Source organism: Chiroxiphia lanceolata, chromosome 6 (genome assembly GCF_009829145.1).
Source record: "Chiroxiphia lanceolata isolate bChiLan1 chromosome 6, bChiLan1.pri, whole genome shotgun sequence".
NCBI classification, from domain to species: domain Eukaryota; kingdom Metazoa; phylum Chordata; class Aves; order Passeriformes; family Pipridae; genus Chiroxiphia; species Chiroxiphia lanceolata.
This window is the reverse complement of record NC_045642.1, coordinates 41,289,693-41,312,592: the sequence shown is the minus strand read 5'-3', so window position 1 is coordinate 41,312,592 and position 22,900 is coordinate 41,289,693. Positions and strand designations below refer to the sequence as shown.

Here is a 22,900-nt window from a genome sequence, read left to right as displayed (position 1 = left end):
GGCAGACCTGATGATCTAATTGTCCCTCTGGCCTCCTGTGAGGATGCTGCAAGTGGCCTGAATGGAGTCAGCATATCTGGCAGCATAGAGTTCTCTGTGAAGCTGCAAGATGATGCGTAGATTGCTGTTAAAATAAGTGGTGAAAAAAAGGGTTCTACTGAATGCTTCAGAAACAGTGTGTGATCATTGCTGAGGCTGTGCACATGCTGAAAATATGTAAAAGCCATGATCTTACTACCGTTTTCTTGTTTTCCTTCCCCCTGGTGCCTGTTACGGTTGCTTGGCTCTTGTTTGAGATAACACTGCAAGATCTTACAGGCTTTTCCAATCCTGGGTACCTCTGCATAGTAGGGGTCTGATCCTGACGGTAACCTTTGGCTGCAGCAGCAAAACAGTGGATGAAGGGTTGGCTTGTGGCAGCTCCTTTGCCCAAGGTAAAGTTTGTGCTGGTGCATCCGGTCAGAACAATGAATCATACCTCTGGGTGTAGGGGGACTTCCTGACACTGGCTTCAGCTCTGTGGGGAGTGTCAGGGAGATGTCTGTCCCAGAAAAGGAACAGGTCAGCAAGTAGTACCTGAGAGCTCCTGTGCACCAAGCTCTCACAAGGTGCCGGGGATTATACCTGGGTATTCGCTAGCCATGGAATGAGCAACTTCGTTTGCAGTTGCTTACTGCTGCCTGTACTCTTTGGAGACCTCAGGATGTACATGGCACTTGAGGCAGGAGCTCAAGTGGATTCAATTGTGGATTCAATGCCCCACTCTGCATTTGGCCAGAAATGCACTGACCTGTGCCTTAGGGCTTTCTCTGGCACTGTGGCTGTTCCGTTGTCTGAGCCATTCAATTCCCCTTCTTTCCAAAGAGGGGAAACTGGCTATTGAAAACTGTATTAACCATTAATCAATGGTAATTAACCTATTCTGCTGGTAAGGAGACAGAGATAGGAAAGACAGAGCATTTGCTGAAGGCTTGTTTTAGCATCAGCGTCAGGGCTGGGAACAGGGCAGCAGATGGAATGTGACCTAGTGTGAGGTTCAGTGGAACTTCAGCTTGGGAGACCCATGTGAAGACAAGTCTTCCCTTCTGCTCTGATCTGGGATTGTGTTGAGTTTCTTTCCACCTGGGAGAGCTGCTGACCCCTCCACATGCCCACCCATCCTCTGGTCCCTCTGTAGCCCAGGCTGCCTTGGATAAGGGTGAGAGTTTTGCTCCCATTTCCTTGCTGCCGTGCTTCCAGTTCCAAGGGTTGGGTAAGCAGAAGGCAACCTGGGTGCTCAGCTTGCACAGCTGCTGAATACTTCAAAGTTATGAGTGTGGCTTTGGCTTACATCATTTTTAGGTCTGCTGGGGGCTTGGTGCCTCCTGGCACCCGGCAGGTCCCCTTGTGAGGAACTCTGCCTGCTGCCCTGGAGGCCGTTGTTCCCTGTGTGACGAGGGGTGATCAGGGGCTGCTCAGTGTCTACAGGTAGCTCCTCAGCAGCTGCTCCTGTGGTGGTGATACCAGTCCAGGAGGGACCCTGCGACTTGTTTTGTTCTCCAGAAGGAGTGCTGGGTGGAGAGGCTCAGGGCTGGGCATGCCCCACAGGTGGCTCATGTTTGAGCCACGTCTTTGCCCAAAGCATTGGTGATGGCACGTGCAACAGGACAAATGCATCTGGGGAACACCACTCTCTCTCAAGCACCGTACCTCAATGTTGTAAACATGCCGTGCTCCTTAAACCTCATGGGATTCAGTCTGAATTCTTTGTAAGGCAGTAGAAACCACATGGTGTTCAAGCCATGCAAATGACAATAAAAAGCTTTAGTAGAACCAGGCGTGCTCAGGACTGGGTCCCACGCAGCAAAGCCCCCATAGCTGTTTTCCCATTGCTGATGCTCTTGCTTACCTGGGCCCCATGCTCTGTACAAAGTTCTGCCACTGGGCTTTCATCAGGAAATAGTTGTGGTTCTTTTCTACCTTCAGTACTACCTCCATGTTGCTCATGGAAAACTAGCTCACTTCCAGTCCTGGAGGTCATCCCTGCCTCCATCTCTTCCCATCTTCTCATCCAGGAGGTGATGAAAGGAAGGGACATTTCTGTCCAGGTACTCCCTCTGCCCCTGCATCTGAGGGCATCCCTGCCAGGCTGTCCTCCCTCCAGGAGCATCGCCCTGGTTGGTGCTAGCATCTCCCTTCACCTGGGGTTGGCAATTCATGTCTGAAGTGGGCAGTGGCACAGAGTGGCTCAGTTAATGAGAGGTTTGTACCCAATCCAACAGGGGTTTCATGCCTTCAAGATTGATCTTGTGTGCTCAGGCTTGGACTCCTGTCTGGTTTAGCCTCATACCTTTCTTCCTACAACCTCTGGTTTGCTGTTGGCACCGAGAGCAGCTAACAACGTGCTCCCTCCAGCGTGTGTGAGAGATGTAGATAAAACTTGAACTTCAATCCCATGAAGAACTAATAAATGTTATTCAAGGACAAAACAGTTTCTCTGGAGAAGGTAGCTATTTTGCCTACAAGAAACATGATTATCTGAGTAAGTTGAAGTGGGAAAGGACAAGGGCTTTGCTCACTGAACATACTGCCTGAATATGACTTACAAGGTGTGTTTCACCAGTGCCGAGGGAAGAATGGGAGCTGTGACAGTCTAAGCAAAGATGCCTGTGCTGCTGCCTGTTGTGCAGTCCCTCAGTAGACCTTAATTACCAACAGACATGCTCCAGCTTGGTGTTTTTCTCTTTGTACTGATCAGGACATCTTAAAAAAGTTTAAGGCCTTGTGGGCTTTTTTGCAGTAAATAAAGAAGGGTTTGCTTTCCTTGAATATTATCTGGAGATGTCTTAAAGAAGAGACTCATAGATCCCTTTGGGTTGACAGACAAAATGCTGGAAATTGGTGCTCTTGCCCAGCAAGAGCAGATATGAGTGGATGCTAGAATTATTTTGGCTTGTTCTTCTTGCAGGAAGTCACACCAAGGGAATTTAAGTGCTTTCTCCCTATAAAAATCTGCCCATGTTAATAAAATATTGATCCTGAATGGCTGGATAACACTTTAAAAATGGTGCGCCTTCTGAGACCACTTCCCTTTCCCACGTGGAGCGATTGTACGTCTACAGGCAGCTTCATTCATGAACACCAGAACAATCCTTGGCATACCTGCCATCCGTCATCCTTGGCTCTCCTAAAGTGTGAGCCCTGCAGCTTGAGCTCTGGCACTTCCAGAGGCTCATCTCACACCATGTGGATGCAGGAGTCAGAAGGATGCCACTTTGGAGCAGGATCATCTTCTGACCCTGCTGTGTTCATGTTAAAGTCAATCCAAAAGACAAATGCGCATGTTTCCATGGTTCCTGTAAATTCTGTCAGCAGCTCCAACTGCCTTGTCCAGCATTAGAAATAAACCATACTCCCCACTTTGTTTCCAGAGGCTTTCCAGAGCTTTCAGGCTGTCTTATTCTGACTTTATATCTTTTGATGATGGTACTTTCCCATCTACCTAGACTTGCAAAAGTTACCTATTCTGAAAACCTTCCCTCCTTGATGAGTAATACGCTTGGAGAGTACCCTGGAACTTGTTATTCCTTCTCATTATAGATATGTAAATATGAGGTGTGACCAGAGGCAGCAGCATGAGCTGCCTGCTTGGGCATTGCAGACCACCTCTCAGAGACCCAGCACTGTATGTTTACAGTGATCACTACCTGAAAACACAGAAAGGAGGTGGGGAATATGTAATTTACGTAAAGTTGCTGCAGCACAATCCTGGATTTAACACCTATGGAAATTATTTGAGCATCTTGGAATTAGTGTAGCACTGTGCACACAAATTTCGTAGCACCTGAGGGTCTTCAACCTCTGGGGTCACTGTGCCAGAGGCACATAACAGATGCAGGACTGGGGTGCTTGCAAACAGAGAGCAAGCTGGGGAGCATCCTGTCCGACTGCTGGCGTGCCATCCTTTCCGGGGCAGGGTTGAGCAATGAACAGCAACAGGCAGCAGCAGTTAGGTGGAAAATGAAGTGTTTTCTTCAGCTGAAGCAGCCTGCGACATTTGCGGAGGCGAGATGCTATGACCCCAAATTGGAATCAGGCCCGATTTACACCCCAATACCATGAAGAGCCATGAGATCTTTAATGATCACAGACTGCTGGCCTCCAATTGCTCTCAGGAGGAAAATGGTTCCTCTGAGTGCTGTGCCAGGAATCCAGCATAATGCCAGTTCAAAAGGGAGATATTCTCTGAGGGATCGCTCACACTGCAGCATTCACATAGTCCTTGGGGGTTTCTTTTCCAAGCCCTTAAACAACTCAGCCCTTGTCCCATTGGTTTTGATCTCAGCTGCTGGTCCATCTGGAAGGAAATATCAGATGCTGCAGGAAATAATTTTACGGGTGACTCAGAGGTGCTGGCTGCAACAAGACCTTGACTTCCCCTTCTCCTAACCGCATGCTTTGTCTCTCCGCTTAGGCCAAATGTCTGTGGCAGACAGTGTTGCCCAGGATGGACCATGGCTCCAGGCACAAACCGCTGCATCAAACGTGAGTATGACAGTCTCAGCCAGTGCAAGTCTCAGAGTGCACCCCTAAAAAGTGCTAAAGTAGTGCTGTAACCCTGCAGGTGGCCCCCGCACTGTGGCAGGGAAGCAGATGGATCGCGGGGTCTGCAGAGGCAATGCCATGACCTCCCTGTGAGTTTGCCAGGCTGTGGGTCAGCTCCTCCTGTCTCCTGGCAGGCTGAGTAGACTGAATAATTGTGGTTTTACTTCATTATTATTATTAGTGTCCATCCTAAGCAGGATCTTGTGTGGGCAGGGCATTGCAGTGGCACATTTATGGGTGAGTTTTGAGACTTAGGCTCTCGCTTGTCCTGCTTGAAGCAAAGACAGGTCTGTGAAAGTCCCAGCGGGTGGGAACCAGATTGGGGCTGTGCTCACGTGGGTGAGCGTTGCTGATGCTGACGGAGAAATCAGGGCTGCAAATTATCTGAGTGCTATTAAGGAAAGCAATTAATGAAGTTGGCACAAGGGCTGGGATGGGTGGGGCTGGAACACGAAGCAGCACATGGGATGTGTAAAATGGCAGTGGGGTGCAGGGCACTCCTGCAGTGCAAAAAAGGCCCTCCTGCTTACCCACAGAGGGAGTAATAAGTATTCTGCTCCTCCAGACAGCCCTGGCAGAGCCCTGGGGGCTGAGCTCATTGTGGGCTCCCTGACCCAGCACTGAAAGGGAAGAGGTTTGGGGAGGCACCAGTGCAATGCATACCAGAGGCAAGTGAGCTGTCATCTCCATCCCCAATAGCTTCACAGCCACAGACCAGCCCCTGCTGTGATCCCCGTCCCTGAACGATAGGGTTGCACCACCCAGCCCACCTGTGGGCCTTCCCAGGGAACTGGTGGCCCCATGCACTTGCCTGGTCCCAGGGAGCTGTGGGGCTGCCTGCAGTGCCTGGTCTGCTGGGAGGACAGGGAGCACAGGCAGCAGTCAGGCTTTCTGGAGGGGAATGCCTGACCCAGAATAGCCCAGAGCATCTGCCTTCACTTGAGTGGCAGCAGCTGCCCAGATGTTAAGCAGGGAAAGAGGCTCAGCTTTGTTTGCCTCGAGATCTCACGGCGCTTTGGCTGTGCTGGGGTAATTGCATTAGCGATTGGTGTTTGGGAGCTGGGGGCCAAGGGCTGACTCACCTCCCTTCTCCTTCTCCCCCCTGCCGACAGAAGCCAAACGGTAGAGAGCGTACTGTGCTGCCAGACAGTGTCTGTAAACACAGTGCAGGGCCAGTGATGGCAGCATCTTTCTCTCATTAGGATTTTGGTAGGAGCAGTAGATCTGGGCTTGCAGCCATGCAGGCTGTCTAGCGATCACTTAGGTGCTGGGACCTTGTTCTCAAGGATTCATTAAAAGGACAGTGTTAATGTGATCAGGCCTGGCAGTGTCCCCCTGACAGGGGATGGTAAATCTCAGGCAGGACTTAGGTGGAGATTGGTGATGTGTAAACATAATTTCATTCTCAGCTACCTCCCTCTCTGGGCTTTTCTGATGGAGTTCAAGCTGGTGGAAACATTCAGCTGTTTTTAAAGCTGCCAAGGCAAGCTGGACAGCCCATCCCAGTTAGTTTCTGCACTGTAATGCTGTTTAATGTCTGATCTCATGGTCTTTGATATGTGGCATATCAGGGAAGTTAGCAGGGTAGAAATGCAGGCAGAGGGAACCTCTTAAGGATGATGAAGTATGGAAAGAACTGGCGTTGAGGTGTTTGACAGGTTTTGAAGGATTTGAGCCTGGGTGCAGGAGAGAGGATAGGCTGAATTGTTGCCATAATCTACTTCCTCTCACCTACCAAGCATGGTGGTTTGTTAGTTCACCCATGCTTCTCTAAGGACTTTTCCAACATCTCTGCATATGGCTAAACTCCAGCCACAGGGAGGTGTCTCTAGTCTTTTGGTACGTTCCAGCTATGAGGACCAAAGTGCCATGAGGACTTGTGGAATTTTCAGACAGTCAGTGACTGGGAAGATTAAAGAGAGAAATCTCTCTGGGGCAACAGTGTCTCCTGGGAAAGTGAAAGTGAGCTAAAGGAGTTTAGAAGGAAGATCTTACCTGCTTGCAGTAGACCTGATTTCTACCCTACACGCTGCCACATCATCACACTGAGCTGCATACAGGGCATCTTGTAAGGCTCCATCCTGTGAGCCGTTAGGGATAGTGAACTACATCTGTATGTAGGCCTGAAGAATTCATCCAACCTCCTGCCTGTTTAACTTTGTCCTGGGGTGAGACTCTGGCCATTATGTCCTTAGTTTGGTGGAGAAGAAACCTACATACACAAGCTGGCCAGAAGCCCCCTTACACTGCCCATGTTTTGGGAGATGCAGTGGCTGCAGTGTACACTTGTCAGTAATTTGGCTGCTGCCTGTTAGCTCATCGTCCTTCCCCTCTGCTTAAGAGCAAAGGAGTCCTCTTGCTCAGCCTCCCCATATTAATTTATCATCCTCCACTTTCATCGGAATTATTCATGATGGTTCTTTGCTGTTTCAGGAGATACCAAAGCACCCTGGTCTGGGCTGGAAATGCAGGGTGAGCTTTTTTCTGTCATGGATGTTTTACAGTTTAAAAGAAACATTTTAATCAGTATGTCGTGAAGGACTAACTAAACTAATGCACTTGCTAAACTTGTACAGATGGTCTTGCAGTTAAGATAACCAAAAAAGTGCAGGGATTCCAGGTGGAGTTGCTGGCTCGGCTGTGGCCTCACAGTGTGACTTCAGACAGTCACATTAGCACCTGGGGCTTTTCCACATCTGCAAAATGACATTCACTTGCTCTCATCTTTTGTGTTTCTTCTGTACTGTAGCTGTAGGTTTTTTTGAACTCTGACTGTTCTTCACTGAAGTTCTGTTTTCTCTCTGTTATTCCTGAATTGCTGTTGATCTACCTGCCTGTCACCCTGCACGGATCTCACTTGTGTTAAATTGTCCATCCCTTCTGGGGATCCTTTTGCGGTTTTCCTATGGAGGGCCTAGCCGATGGATAGGTTCCTCTGCATTTGAATGGGACTGAGCATGAGCTGCTTACAGTGAAGATCTACACCACTCTCCTAGATGAAGAGCACATGCAGAGCTGTAGGGACTCACTAATTGAATGTCACCTTGCAGTGTCATTGCTCAGCCGAGGGCTGGGTATGCCTGCAAAGTGATGGGAGGTTGAGCTTGGTGTTGTTCCCCTTTGATGGTCCTGCCTGCCTGGCCTAGCTGGGTGGTCAGTCATGCCGCAGTCATCCCTTCTGTGTGACCTTGCTGGGAGGACTTGTCTCATGCACTGAAGACTAGACAGCACCAGATTTGATCTGTGAGGGCACTGCTAGATGCCCTTGAACAAACTAGCGTTGCTACTAGTGATACCTCGGCAGTGCTCCAAGTCTCATCATTTTTTTAAGAGTTTTGAGATGACTGTTTGTTTTCCCTAATGCCCAGCTCCTGGAGCAGGTTATTACATGAGACTAGAGTGAGAAGAAATGAGTAGCCATCAACAGCAACTGTTTATAGTCCCCACAGCTGGGAAGCAACATTCTGAGATTAACCCCTGGGCTCAGAAACCAAAAAGCAAAAAGAAAGATTCCAAATACATATATATTTTTAACTGTCTTGTTTCTTCAGTCAGTGTAATGGTTTTGGGGGTCTGACTAGTGATTTCACACACTTGTCATTGGCAATGCTGCCACTGACTGATCTGCTCTCCTTGCAGAGAGTCTTGCATAGCTAGACTGCATGAAAACCACTGGATTTTTTTTTTTCAAGTTCTTCCCAAGTCTGTAAAAGCAACCAGGAAGGGGATTAATCCCAGAGCTGGAATATTTCAGCTAGGGCAGCTCCCCACCCATCCTGCTTGAAGAGACCAGAAAACTAATCCCATTCCCTTCTTTCTCTTCTCTATATCAGCTGCCTTAGGGGCTTTTTAAAGTGCCTGGTCACTTATCACTGCTTTCCTGCTGAAGGGCACAGTCTAATATGACTATGAACATTGTTGGTGGGAGAGATTGTGAGAACCGCTGTGGTTCCAGGTCCCAGCATCATGCTCTGCAGTATTTCAGCATGTGAAGTGGTTGTTTTCAATGGCAGGCTTCCTGGACTGGTGGCCTTTGTTAAAACAGGCATTTATTGGGAGATAACAGTAGGGACTGGCAGTCTATTTAAATCACAGCTGAGTTTTTTATTATAAATTACATCAACTTCTGGAGTGCCAGACTTCCCAGAGACAGTTAATTCCTGCCTGACTAGCACCTTGTCCCTGTTCCAGAGTCTTCAGTGTTGGCTGATTTATTTTACTAGGGGATTTCATCAAAATCTCTGGCTTTAACCTATACAACCCTACGTGACTTGGGGTCTCCTTTTCCTTGAGGTCTCCCTCTCTTCCTGAGTGTTAACATGGTAATAAATGTCACATGAAACATTGCAGTGAACATATCCCTGATCTAGGTAGGAAAAGATGATGGCAGGCCATTTGTGGGATGAGGGAAGGGTTTTGGGGGCTATACTGCTGTGAAAGGACCTCAAGAGTCTGCACAAGGACTTCTCTCACTTGGTGATAGCAGGATGATGTATGGATGGCACACAAGGGTAGAGCTGTCTGTGTGTTTGTTGCTCAGAAGCAGTGTTTCTTACAAGTGTGCTTGGATCTTGGGGGGATGGAGAGCACAACCAGAGCAGGAGCGACATGCTCATGAAAGCCCAGCAGCTGCGTGTGAAGGTGGTGGGATGTCAGATGCCCCTGCAGTCTCCCTGGGACAGTCCTGGGAAAGGGGCCTTCAGCAGAAGTGGTGGCTGCATGGATTGAAACCCATTCACAGGGCTTCCATGTGGCTGGAGGTTAATGTCCACTTTATGTTGTCCAACAAGGTTTCATTACTCTTTGGCCAGCTGGCCTCTTCTTTCTTTGAAGGACAACACTGTGTTCCAGTGCCTTTTCATTACTTTTGCTCAGAATAATGGGCCTGGTCCTACTGGACTGAGCTGTGGTTTTCTGGCTGCCGCTGGCTGGGTTATAAACCCTATTTGGCATCTGTTGACTTGGGAAGTGTTAGGGTCCAGTGTATAATTAATAGCACTTTCCTCCCACGGCGCAAACTGAAGCTGATGTGCTGTAATTAGGAACACACACAGGCTCAGAGGGTGATTTAGGCATAAGGTTAATGAACTGTAAGTCCCCATAGGAATTGGAGTGCAATGACTCCAAAATCAGCTCCAGAGGGAAAGCTGGAAAACTCTGGAGGGGACAGACCGGGGGCACTGTGCAAATCAGACCCCAAAACAGACTAAAAATAACTTGCTTTGGGATTAAGGACCTATTCCTGCCTAGAGCACTATGGACAATGCTGGAGGCTGTACGCTCCATGGAGGCCATGGTGCTCATTTCTGAACTTTCTGAAATGAGTATTGTTGGAGAAGAGCTCGGCAGGGACCAGTGTGGAGAATGGAGGTGACCTTGTGTTAGGGCCCTCAGCAGCAGTTACACTGCAACTGTGAAGGTCACCTGCCTGCAGAGAGGAGATGGGACTGTCCTGGTTGTGCAGCCTCAGTTGGATGTCACCACCGTGGGGCCAAGTCCTGTGTCCACTAATGGCCTTTCTGTGTCTCCTCAGCCGTCTGCGATCCGCCATGCCAGAACAAGGGCTCCTGCAGCCGTCCCCAGGTCTGTACCTGTCGCTCAGGCTTCCAGGGCTTCCGGTGTGAAGAAGTTGTTCCCGAGCAGGAATACCACCCACCTGGTGCCATTGCTGCCTTCCAGCCCCCCACAAGCTCCCTCCGGAGGAGGACCAGCACGACAGGGCGGGATGCCTCCCTGCAGGGGGCTCAGGCACCCATCCCACGGCACGTCCCAGCTGTGTAAGTCAAACCTGGTTCCTGGCAGGATGTTCCCCCAAATGCTCAGGCAACTAACATCATGCTCAGTTGGGCCACAGCCTCCGCTTTATGAGACCAGGCAACTTGGATTTCAATGGAAACTCCTCCATGGGCTGTGGGAGCCAACATAGGGGGGTCAGGTCCTGCTGTCCCTCCAAGAGACTCAGTTTGTACCCAGCACTGTGTCATGGTCCCCAGGCACATGCAGGAATAGGACAGGCTAATGATGCTCCCATGAGGAAGGAGAACTGCGAAGGTCGTCAGTTTGCTCCTGTCCTGTTGGTGACTAGCCTTCATGGTAGCAGCAGGGTGGATAGAGGAGTGGGAGTTAAATTTCTTTCCCAAGAGGGTATTTTTTAGAGCAATACATTCAGGTAGTACCGACTGAAGAGTACGTAGATCTAAGGTGTGCTTTGAAGTGCTGGTATTAGCAAAGCGATGACACTCGGAGATGTCTCCTGGCAGTTTTTAACCATTATTGAGCTGTTTGTTCCATATTTCTGTGTCACCTTGCTGTGATTTGGGTCATTTTGGTACCCAGGCAGGTGCCTGCATATTGGGTACAGAAGCAAAGATGCAGATGTTGGAGCTCAGAGAGGTCCATACAGGAGAGACTCTGTGGAGGAGTGTGTTAGGCTCAGGATGACAACTGTGGCATGATCTAGTCCTTTGTTGGGTGAGGAAGAGCTTAGCACTTCAGTGCACCTGCCTCAGGTCAGTACCGAGATGCTCCTGTACACAAGCTGCAACCCCTCCACAAAACTTTGGGTTTTGTGACATCCTGCTGGAGCTGTAGGGTTTTTGCTGAAGGAGGCAGTAAAGATAGGAAAGGTGCCTTTTCTGACAAGCACTGCTGCTGTACTGGCAGCTTGGTGGGGATGGAGAGTTGAGAATAGTGCCTGCTGCTGTACAACAACCCACACATATTGTTCGTTTGTTTTTTTTTAAATTGTCTCTGCTTTTCTGTAAGAGTCCATGGATGTGGGAGCAAAGTGTTACACTGCAGGAGCCCCTAATGGCTCCTGTCTTTCTTGCTGCTACTCACTCAGTTGCCGGGCCAGAAAGACTGGTTTTGTTGGTAGCCACCAAAGCAGAGAATTTGCACATGGCTTCCAGCAGAAGCCCCTCAGTCATTAAGAAGACATTATAGCAAATTACAGGTGCTTAGCCAGGAGGTAACTGTAGTTTCTCCTTTACTTCTCCGAACTCTTGACTTTCTCTGTCAATATCACTCGGAGCTGCCTAAGGAAAGGGCAATTCAGCCTTTGTTTTTCTATATTCCTGCAGATTGTTTTCAACATGCTTGTTGCTCCTAAAGTAGCTGCTGCCCTTCTCCCTGTTCTGAAGTGAAGGCAATGCATGGGCTGGAGACATTTCTAGACACTTACCCTTGGCTGTCAACAATTTGGAGAGGCTCAAATGACTGACAAAGAGTTGACTGACACCAAGTAGTTTCTTGAAGCTGACATATCTTGGTGCCCAAATGAAAGACTATCTGATAGGAATGAAATTCAGGAAAGGCAGAGGTGATGCTGGCAGGGAGAGGTGGCCAAGCCCCTGTCATTGCTGTTCTGAGGGAGGCTCGGTGCCCAAGCAAGCACGCAACCCTTGCACGTGCCTGCAGTCCTAGGCATTGCTGACGAGTTTCCCCGCAGTGATGACCTCCTACTACCCCTCCGTGCCATCAGTCTGTGTGGAGGGACTGGAGGGTAGGGAGAGCAGTGCCCTTGGAGATACAGCACCTGTTGAAGGCTTTCCCAGTAAGGAACATGACCTCAGACTCTGCGCAGAGGACAGGGGGCTGTACAGGCACTGGAAGAGAATTCTCGTCCAGTCAGTCAAGACATAGTGTCAAGTGATCACTGAGCTGAGATTGCTGAATGCCCAGCTGCCTGATGTACCTTAAATCCTCTGGCACTGTCCCAAGGAAATAGGACTCCATTAAGGACCATGCCATGCCGTTCCTCCTTCCCTCCTCATGGAGGCCGTAGGATGTTACCTTATTCCATGCTTCAACAAAGGAATTTGACTGTCATCCTTTGTGATGGCCAGAGGTAGGACACTGGCATATGTCCACCACTGACTGCCTTCTGGAGATGTCCTGAAAGATTTCCTGAGGTTGCTGTGTGTGTCTCTGAGAGGTAGTTCTCACCAACACTCTGGGTGCTGTGCCACAGGCTGCTGCCTTTCCTGCCCAGGCAATGTTTAGCGGCCCTCCTTTGCAGACAGGTGGGGGAGTGCCTGCACCCTGTCACTGATCTGCATCAAAATGCCTCTCTTCAGCCCCTGGGTGTTTTCCTGTGCAATTCGGTCACTCGGGTTTTTTTTCTGTGGATCTTACAACATGGTGTGGAACTGCATGACCTAAAAGTCCTGCTGCTGTTAAATGAATTGTTTCCTAAATACTTTTGAGTGTCCCCTTCAGCATGCCAACTTCTGGGCTATCTGAGGAGCCTGTAAGAATGAGCATTGGCAGCCAAAGGCAAGGTCTTGCTGCCTTTGCACCTGGCCATGCCCTTCTGCTGCTTCACTTGCACAGGCATTGGTCCTCATCTGGCCTCTGGGTGAGTTGGCTCAGTTAAATAAACCTGCAAAAAATGAACAGAGCAGAATTAAGGATGATTTTCTGTCACTTCAGTGGACTAAACTGGCTTATTGGAATATCATGAGACCAGAAGAATTGGACAGAATTGCAAATCTAGTAGTGAGGGGAAGAAAAGGAAGGAACTCCCCTTTTGGTGATGGGGAAGCCACTTCTTAGGTTGGTCATTTGTCTCATGAAACCATGCCCTTAGACTTCTCTGAACTTGGAGCCTGCTTCTTGCAGTTACATCATCATCTATTTCTATACTACTATTTCTGTGCTTCTGCATCAGACTTTCTCCGTACAGTTGTAGCAGCAAAAGCAAGAAATTTATTTACCTTCTGAGAGCTAGGTAGATCTTGCTCATGCTTGTAGGTATGAGGATTGGTTCTTAGGCACTGCAAACTTGGAGTCATGTTCACTGGAGTTCAGTTCTTAGGCACTGCAAACTTGGAGTCATGTTCACTGGAGTTCAGTTCACTGTCAAGTTTGAGAAGAACAGCTTGGGTTTTCCAGTCCATAGTCTCCTCCTGGGTAAGAGTGGATTGTGTTGGTGGGATACTGACTCTTATCAGTCTGCCATGATCCCACAGGAGCTGGCTTGTCTGATTTGTCAATAAAGAAGAGGTAGAGGAAGCTCTTGGTGGTTTGGTGGATGGAGAATGCTGGTGATTCCAGGTCAGTGGTTGTGAGAAGACTCAATTCCAGGACAAACACCCAGTCTCCAACCTCCCTGTACATTTGCATTGTGAACAAGCAGGAGTTGCGCAAGAGTGTGAGCTTATAGATTGCTAAGCCTGTCTTGCTGTGCCCAGACCGGAAATCAATCCTCACATGAGTGAATTTGCTTTCTCCTTTTGTTTATTTGCATATATATTGGCTTTATTTGTGTTTGTTTGTACAGAGCTAACAATCAGAAACTCTGAAGCCATGCATTACAACAGTGCTGTATTAGATTCTCTATAAACATGCAGTGAAACCCATGAATCCTCCGCAGGGTCCTGGTCTTTCAGCAGAGATTGGATTTGGTGATTTTGGTTTCAGTGTGTTCTGAAGTGAGTCTTCAGAGAGAGTTAAGAAAGAAGCCAGCTATGTTATTCAGGAACTGCCTGGACCAAAATATTCCCTGCTTGCCTGAGTGGTGGGACTGCTTTTAAATGATTTCTTATCATGAGCTAGTTGGACTTGCTGTTTATGATGACTGCACCTTCACTGTGGAGAGTAGCCTGCTCTGGGGGTAGGAAGTCTTTGGGAGTCTGTAGGTGCCCATAAAGCCTTAGTGAAGAGCATGATTAGACAGCTGCTAGTTTTCATGGTTCTGCTTCTGACACATACGCTCAGGCCCTCCAGAACTCACACCTGGAAGCAGAAGCAGTGATGCCGTCTGTGGCTTCTCTGCCGGAAGAGCCCAGGAAGCATAAATGTGACAGCAGGAGATAAGTTACTGTCAGAACTCTGCCCTCAGCCTTGGTAAGAAGTAGCGGCTTCTTGAGCAACAGGATTGTGCTGCTCATACACAACTGGCTGTACTGGTTGGTTTGTATTTGCACCTGGCAGGTGTGAAGGTTAGTGAATGGATCTGTGGGCATTCCCACTGTAGCTGTCATAGATCCGTTTCTGGGCATGCTGGCAGTTTTGGGAAAGTGGACGTGAAGGTCAGCCTGAACATTGTGCTGAGCACAGGTGTCAGGGATGTGGTGTTACATGTAGCCTTCAGTGCCTCTGTTTGGAGAGGTACTGGGGAAGAATCACTGCATCCTTGGCTTGCCCGTATGGTGTGCATCATCTCTTCTCCCTGGGACTAAAGAAGAAGATGTATTCAATCTTACCTGAACTCAGCTCTTGCCCAGGGGAAGACATGGCTAGAAGGGCAGCTCTGGGTCTACTTTGCTGACACCAGAGCTGGTGATGCTCAAGCTGTCATCCCCTAAAATACAGACTAAGCAATGAACACCACTTCCCAAGTCCCTTCAGCAGCCTATGGCTCAGTGGAGATTTGAAGTCAGGTGTGTGAGGGAGCCTGTGGGGACCTGTTAGCTGCTCCAGAAGCTGAGAGGTCCCTACACTGTGCTGATTGGAACAGGGAGTGCTCTGGAGAGCAAAATCCTGGGGGTGTAAGAGGCCCTCCTGGCATGGACTAACTGCAAATCCTCCCTCTTCTTGATCTCAGCCTGAATCTCTGCCTGGAGAAGCAAAGCCCTGATAGATGATTGTGCGGGAGGAGCTGCACCTCGGCCCAGAAGCCGACCTAAATGGAAACAGCTTTGTTTTCCTAGGGCTGAAATATCAGCAGAATTCATGTTTATTTAGCAGGGAGTGGAAAGGGCTTGTGCCCCTGCCCCTCACCATCAGAATGGATGACCAGCTGCCTCTGACTCTGGGCACTGTGCATGGAGGGTCCTGCTGCTGTCACCCGAGAAGGTCCCTTTCTGCAGGAGTGTTGTGCATAAATCTGTAACCAGTATCTGTGCAAGGGAGCTGTGCTGCCCAGAAGGGATGTGTATGCTGAATGAAGGCTGTCTGGAAAGCAAGGTATCCTTCCTCTTCACAGAAAAGAAAAGATGTCTGGGACCTGCAAAGCATTTTCTCGGTAACTCAGGCAAGGGAAAAGGACATAGCTGTGGTATAAGGTGCTCAGACACTGTGTAGACAGCTTAATGCAGCTAAGCTCTTGAGGGCAGGGAGCTTCCTCTAAGAGGGTTCTGTTTAGGCAGGGCAGTTGCTGGGAGTTGCCTGGTGTTTTCAGGATGGAAAAGGAAGAAGGCTGAGTTGCAACGTGCCTGGCCCACTGACTCCTGATGTCAGTCTCCTCTGCAGCACCCTGGAGGAGACATCTCCTCCCTTCCTGATGAGAGGAAGGGCTTTATGCAGCCCTTGAGGAGGGTTGGCCTGGGAACACTGGGAACCTCATGCCAGCAGGAAGGCTCTGCCAAAATCTCTGTTCTCCTGGAAGCGAAGGATGAGAACAGCAGGGAGCAAGCAGACAGCAGGATCTTGGGTGTGTAGCAGAGGTTGCAGGATGAAGAAAGTATATTCCTCCCATTTGAAAATTGACTGAAACCAGCTCTTGTTCTAATGGTAGTCACATGTCAAGCATGGTCCTTTGCAGAGGGGAGTGGAGCCCATGGGTGGATATAAAGCTGTCTGCGCTGGAGTGGCCACTTAAAACATGACATTGAGAACTGGGGCTTGGCAAAATCATCTTGATGAGCTTGTTATCACTGTGGACTAGCAGATAGAACAAAAAGTTCACTGCAGGGTCACTTGCTTTTTAAAGATGCTACTCCAAACAGAGGCAGATTTGTCTTTATTGTTAAAGCAGGATCTGGAGCCTCTTGTCTTGCCAGCTTTGAACTTTACACATTTATGAGAAAAAGGGGAGCTTGCTTTCTGCCTTACTTGGGTTGCTGCTGAGTGTCCAAGACTGTTTGTCCATGATACATATAGTACTAGGAAGAGGTCTATACTAGCCACATACCTACCGAATGCACCTTTTGCTCACTTGTGGCTGTCACTCACTTCACATTTATGAGAGTTGCAATTTATTAATCCCCAAATATCAGAGAAAATAAAAGTCACCTCTGAATGAGAAGCATACCCCCCATTGTCCATGAGTGCATTCTCATGGCATGGGCTGTGACAACTTTCCCACTTGATTTGGGATGGGACCAGCCCAGGAGACCCGTAGTGCATGATGTTGAATTCCTGGGGTAGAACACTGGTGCCAGTCTTCCCTTCTGCCACTGTGGTGTCTTTGAGCTCATTACTTGAATGGCATATTTTCACAGTGCAGATAAGCCCTAATTGCAGCTTTCTAAGGTGCTTCATTCGCGCAATATAGTTTTCACAAGGTTCCTTGATCCAGAGGCAAATTTGAGTAGATATCCGGGACATTGTTAAAAAATTGAAAATAAAAACCCAGTGTCAGTCTACATGAGAATATGTGAAAAGAGATTACACTCAGGGCAACGAGATCTCTATAAGCTCCAGATCTCATCCTCTCTCCTGCTTTGACATAGTCAAAAGCCCTTGGCAAGCTGGCTGAGAAGCCTAAAGGGAAAACTCAAGCTACCCAAGAGGAGCATAAATGTAATTTTTCTTATATAAAAATACTCCTGTTTTTAAAGTACATGATATACCTTCTCTACCTGGCACCAGATACTGTTGCTCTACTTTCTAGTGTTTTAAAGCTGTCAGCACCGTTCTGTTTTATGTGTTTTATGTATTTACTTTCTAGGGGGTTGCATACTCTTTTTCAGGCCCCTTTTTTAAACTCCAAATATGGTCTTTACATTAGACCTGGTTCTTCTGTACCTCCTTGGGAGTCATTCCTGTAGCTTAACTCAGCCTCTAGGCGGTTCAAATGCACTTTCCCTTCTAACTGAAAGAAAAATGCTGCTACTGTCAGCTTAATCTGAGACTCCATGCAAGAGAGTAGGGTGCAGGGCAAATGCATTTTACATGTGGTAGGTAAGGTAGTACAGAAAATCCAGTTTATAGTCTATTTTATATACTATACATACATCATTTGGGACATTTATGACAATACAATTTATACAGCAGTTCTGTAAAAGAGAAAGGAATTAGAAGAGCTAAGGCCACATGATCAAATGCTGGAGAGTTTTCCTAATGCCTGTATCAGGATTGTCATCTAGCTTGCTTTCAGCTCCCTTGTGCATGTGGATTATGCTACAGTTTCTCATACCTGACTGTGCATTGCCTTATTTGGTTTAAGCTGGTACGTCAGTAAAATCAAAGCCTTTCTCTTTGGTTTCGAGTGTTTTCCATAAATCACCAGTGCTAGCAGGAAACAAGGGATTAATTTAAGTTTATTTGGTACAAGGAGTGGTTGAAATGAAGATCTAGAAGTTTCCATATAAAATATACTCGTTCTCCTCTCCTTTCTTCATAAGCATTCTGAGAAATGCTGCCTTGAGTGCTTGGTGGTGGATGGGATTGGTACCCAACTTTCTGCACCACTTTCTTTTTGTCTCACCTTTATGGAGGCTCTCTTCAGGGACATGCAGGAACTAAACATATAGGCAGGAATTGAGAAGATATTCAAGCTGGAAAAATATTATCTGTTACAGTTGAAGGAAAAATATCCTCCACGGGAGGAAGAAATCTGGAAGGAGAGGCTGAAATTTTGCAGGGTAGAAACGAACAACAAAGTAGGCAGCAGAGGGTAATGTGTGCAGCTGCATATGAGGGACTGGTGGTGCTTAGGACTTTGGAGGCAAAAGACCCAAGTCACATGGGTTTTTTTCCTGGGCACCCTGGGGTCCTGCTCTGAGTCAAGGTATTCTTCATTGCCAGAAAAGATCTTGACATATTGGAAAGAGTTCTGAGAACTACAACAGGAGGTAGGGAGCTGAGGGTTAATAGATCCATATCTGGAAAACTGAGCCAAATGCTGACCTTGGAGGATGGGGAACATACTTTGAGGCTGAGGCTATTAGGAGGGGGCAGACAGGGTGTATTAGATTGCCTGTAGCCTTGGCGGGGTGGCCATGTGAATTTTTCAGCAATAAGGCTTTCTAAAAAGCAAAGTGCCAAACTCTTCCAGGGATGTAAAGACAGGTTGATAATGACACTGGAGCTTTGCCTTCTCCATCACTTTGGAGCTGTGCTGCTGAGGAGCTGGAGTCCAGGCACTGCCAAAGCAGGCACAGTGCTCTGGATCCCTTCCAGATGAGGATTCCATGAAACCTATTCCTCCCTGATGGTCCTTGGTGTGGATACTGAAGGCCACATGAGAGAGGTGTAGAGCAGATTTGTGGTCATGGTACTTCTGGAAACTTTGGCTTTGCCACCAGGCATCATGCATACGTGGCCAGGAGTGCTCCTAGTCCCCAGCCAGCCTCTAGTCTTCTGGCTAGTGAGTAAGTGGAGGGGTGGAGCCAGTACAGAACAGCACAGACTAAAACTCACTGAGATGCTCATTCTCCAGTCATTGGCAGGGCTGAGACTTCAAGAGTGGTCAGCAAAGGTTACATCCAAGCACAGCTCTCATGGATTGAGTGCTGCAGGTGAGGGAATCCTGTGTATGGCTAGGGATGGAGGGATGTGAGGAGACCTAACCACATTGAGCTAATAAATCCAAAGGCCAGAGCATCCTACTGGGTGTTCAACCATTATTAGAGCTTAAAATATATCTTAGATCTTCTTCACTTCTTCAAATGAGAGCACTACACTCATCTCTCCTCCACCCTGTTGCTCTCATGCCCGGTGTGTGTGTGTGTGTGTCTGTGTGCGCGCAGCCGCAAGCTCTTCACCTCACTTGCGCTCCTGGGATGAGAGAGGCTTTGCCTGCCCTCTTCATGTCCTGTGTAAAGCGGGGGGCAGGCAGCTGACTCCCCCCACTCCCTGGGCTGCATGTGAGGATGAATAGGCTAAAGTGTTTTTTCAGGGCTTTGAAGCTGGCAACCTGGTGGAAGGGTGGGTGTCACTAGGCAACAAGATGTTAATGAAACTCAAAAGTGCTTGTTTTTGTGCTATGTTACGGGGGAGATGAATGATCTCCCTGCAGCCAGTGATGAGTTTTTTCTCTGGCTGATGCCCCTGCAGCAGATTTCATTAGATAGCAGCCAGGCCCTCAGATTGCAGTTGTTGTGTCTTGTGGAAACAGAGGGCCCTTTCAGATGGAGATCTTGGTGTGCTTCTGGGCACAAGGACAGGTTGATATGTTGTCCTCTCCCCTTGCATGTCACTGCCCTAAATACAGATCCTTCCCCTGCCAAATAGAACCCTGTACTGAGGAACACAGGGAGCAGGAGAGGGGCAGAGGAGGCATTGCTGTGGTTGGTGAAAGGGATTTAAACCTCAGTGGGGTGGTCACGTTGCATGATGGACAAACCAGCTCTCCAGCTGTGCCAGCAGCTTATGCCTGGTTTTGTGATGGTGCAAAAGCTGTGGCTATGGGATGATGTCTGCAGTGAGATGATGGCACTGATGGAGACCTGCATGTGAGGGCAGCTGTTAGGATACTTCTGGATGTGTGTCTTCTCACTAAGGCATGAGAGTGGCTGTGCAACTACATTTGGGAGCTGTGCTGTGCCTGTTGATTGTGCTGCTGAACACCAGCCCCTAGATGCAGCAGGGGAGCCAACTGTGGCAGCTTTCTCATTGTTTCAGCCCAAAGGAGTTTGCGGCTCAGCACAGTAGCCAGCCTGGGCAGTTCTGCAGGGAAGTGGTAGCTTGCCTGGTCTACCTTATCCTCTAAATTCCTGGTTTAGTCTATGGAGTGTACAAGGTTTGGCCCATATGTGGCATTTGTAATCAAGAAGCCTGGCCTGGTTCCTCTGGTGCTCCATTTGAAGCTCAGAGTGATTGCAGGCTGCATTTTGATTTTTCTGAGAGTCACTGGCTTGAACTTCAGCTCTGGAGACAAGCAGATTGCAAACAGCTCTTTATCACATTTGGTGTTTGGAAATCACGGTTCTGGCCATTTTATGGGTCAGCACTAAGGTCTGATGTATCCAACCTTGGGTGCAATCTGCAGCTCCTGGTGACTGCCTGGTGCCGTGCCCTTGTGCAGGGCATGTTTCTGGAGCCTCACTGGACTCGGCAGGTACTGTTCCCATGCTTGGAGAGCTGGACTTCTTCCAGGGAGTCAGTTGCTCACTGCTTAATATGCGAGAGCAAAGAAGAACACTCACAGGGTGGCAGGTGGCATGTGTGGCATGTGTGACAAGGGAAGGGCATTTAATGTCAGCTGAGAGCTCTGCAGAGGCATGTGAGCAGCCACTTTGGCTAAGGAGCAAGTTAGATCCCCAGAGGCTGGTTAAAAAGAACCTATTAGCTCTCTGTGTACTTAGCCGGGTTCACTTTTGTATGTGGTGTCCAGCAACTCCTGAGCAGATAAAAATAGAGTTCACAGCCCATCTCTTTCTCCCTCTTTGTTTTCGCACGCTACATGATGGGCTGGGAGCCAGCAAGGACGGCCCTGCATCACTAGCACTGTTTTGGGGGCCAGAAGAAGGAAGATACCAGGGTGATGTGCTGAAGTCTGAGCTTGGTGGCATGGGGCAGACAGCTGGGGACTTTACTGTCCCATGGACTTGTACATCTCTTGCTATGGTTTGTAGTGAGAGATCCAGAGAAATCTTGGCCAACCACTGGTGTATATGTCAATTGGAGCAAGGAGCTGGAGTTACCACTGCAAGATGGCACGGGAGAGAGTCCAAATGAGAGCCATGTGGGCTCTGTGACAGCTTCTTACTAACCATGGTGAGGGATAAGGGTGGCACCTGGATGCTGGACTGACATGGCTCTTGGCATGTACCACCAGCATTGAGTGTCATGTGAGGGAGGGAGTCTGACATGTTCCTGGCCATGCAGACCCACTTTGGCAGTGCTGTTTGTGCCCAAGGAAAAGGGAGTTGTCAGTGGCACCTCTGCCTACAGAAGCTCTAGAGGTTTCACAGCAGAGGGAGGATTTGGATGACTTGTGCCTTTATGTCTCTGTAATGGTCTAGATGCCTGTGTCTGGTGTTCCAACTGACATGAGATCTGGCTGCAGGTGTCTGTGAATCCAACACAAAGGTACTGGGTGTTCATTCCTGTGGCCTTCGTGGTGCACAGGTTCTCCTTGACTCTGCCAGGAAAGTCTTCTGCCTGGGGGAGGCTGGTAACTGCTTCTCCTGTGCAGAAGAACTTCCCTTGCCTTCCCCCAAACCCTGAGGAACAGGGACTTCAAACTTCAATGTCTCCCTCATTTGAATGGGGGGTACTAGAGCTTAAGACAGCTACAGGCAGGTTTCAGAAGTATTTCTGCTGTTCCTGGAGATAATAAACTGAGCCAGGATTTATGGACATGATGTGGGTGGGCTTGAAGTCAGGTGCCTTGTATGGTGTGGTTTTCCTTCTCCTTCCCTAGTTCTAGCAGAGCTGTCTTCCTTGTCAGCATGTTTGTGAGCTAATTGATAATAAACTTGAGTACTCTCTAAGCAGTGCCTCTCCTGTGCTTGGGGGCCTGCAGACTGAGCCATGAATCCTGTCTGCCTGCTGAGGAACCTGTTTGGAGTCCAGGAAAGGGGAAGTTTCTGGTTTGCAGTCAATTTGCTGCTTTCCAAGGCTGGCTGCTTCTCTCTCCTCCTGTAGACACAGACACTGGTGTTAAGGCTACCCATTCTTCTGCGATGTTTTAGTGGAAAATCAGCAACTGCCGAGCATTACAAAGGGGGAAGTGAATCACTGGTTTTGGTCCCTGTGGCCCCAAGCAGGGAGGGTGTTTTGCCAAAGGGACAGACGGATGGACAAGACAGACACCAAGTACATTGTTTGGTGTTTAAAATCCAGGGGAGAACCTGCCTGTTGTCCTGGCAGGTTATCAGGGGCTGAGCATGACTCAGCCCCTGACCTGGCTGAAGCCTCTCATCTTGGAGATGCACACACAGGCTGCAGGCTGGAGGAGCTGGGATGGACTTGACATGGCTTCAGTGGCTCCCCTCCGTGGGACTCTGCTCCCAGCTCCGCAGGCAGCATGTGGCCTCTCCAGGTGCCTGGAGGCAGCAGTTGCATCCCAAGCAGCAGGCTGGTTATATTTGGAGGGATGGAGCTTGTTGGACTTGGGCCCTGGGATGAGGGTTTCTGGACCTTTGAAAGATGGTTTCTTCTGTGAGGGCTGCTTATCTTCAGCTTTGTTTTGGCCAGTGCTGTCCTACTTTGTTGTTGCCCTCATGAGAATTGCTCCTTAGGTCTCTGTGATCTCTGTCATCTCTCCCTGATGCTCAGAATGGTGCAGATTTGTTCCAGCTGGAAGAGTGACTTTCCAACCCTCATCTGTCCAGCCCTTGCCTTGTCTGGGGTTAACACCCCTCCCTGCTGACTGCACTGCCCACGATTCACTCTCTCCACAGTGCCTCAGGCCGTCCACCCTGCTGTGGTCATGGCTGGGGAGAGGGTGAGGCAGGTTGGATGACAAACCAGTAACACT

The 22,900-nt window shown here is 48.8% G+C and overlaps 1 protein-coding gene across 4 annotated transcripts in view; it reads left to right on the top strand.

The window, feature by feature from the left end:
• LTBP2 (latent transforming growth factor beta binding protein 2) overlaps positions 1-22,900 on the top strand; it is a 71,482-nt gene that overhangs the window by 4,154 nt on the left and 44,428 nt on the right. For all 4 annotated transcript variants that reach the window (XM_032692317.1, XM_032692314.1, XM_032692313.1 and 1 more), the window contains exons 2-3: positions 4,454-4,524; positions 10,118-10,361. In XM_032692317.1, coding sequence (XP_032548208.1) covers positions 4,454-4,524; positions 10,118-10,361 — 315 coding nt within the window. The remainder of the gene's footprint in view (positions 1-4,453; positions 4,525-10,117; positions 10,362-22,900) is intronic.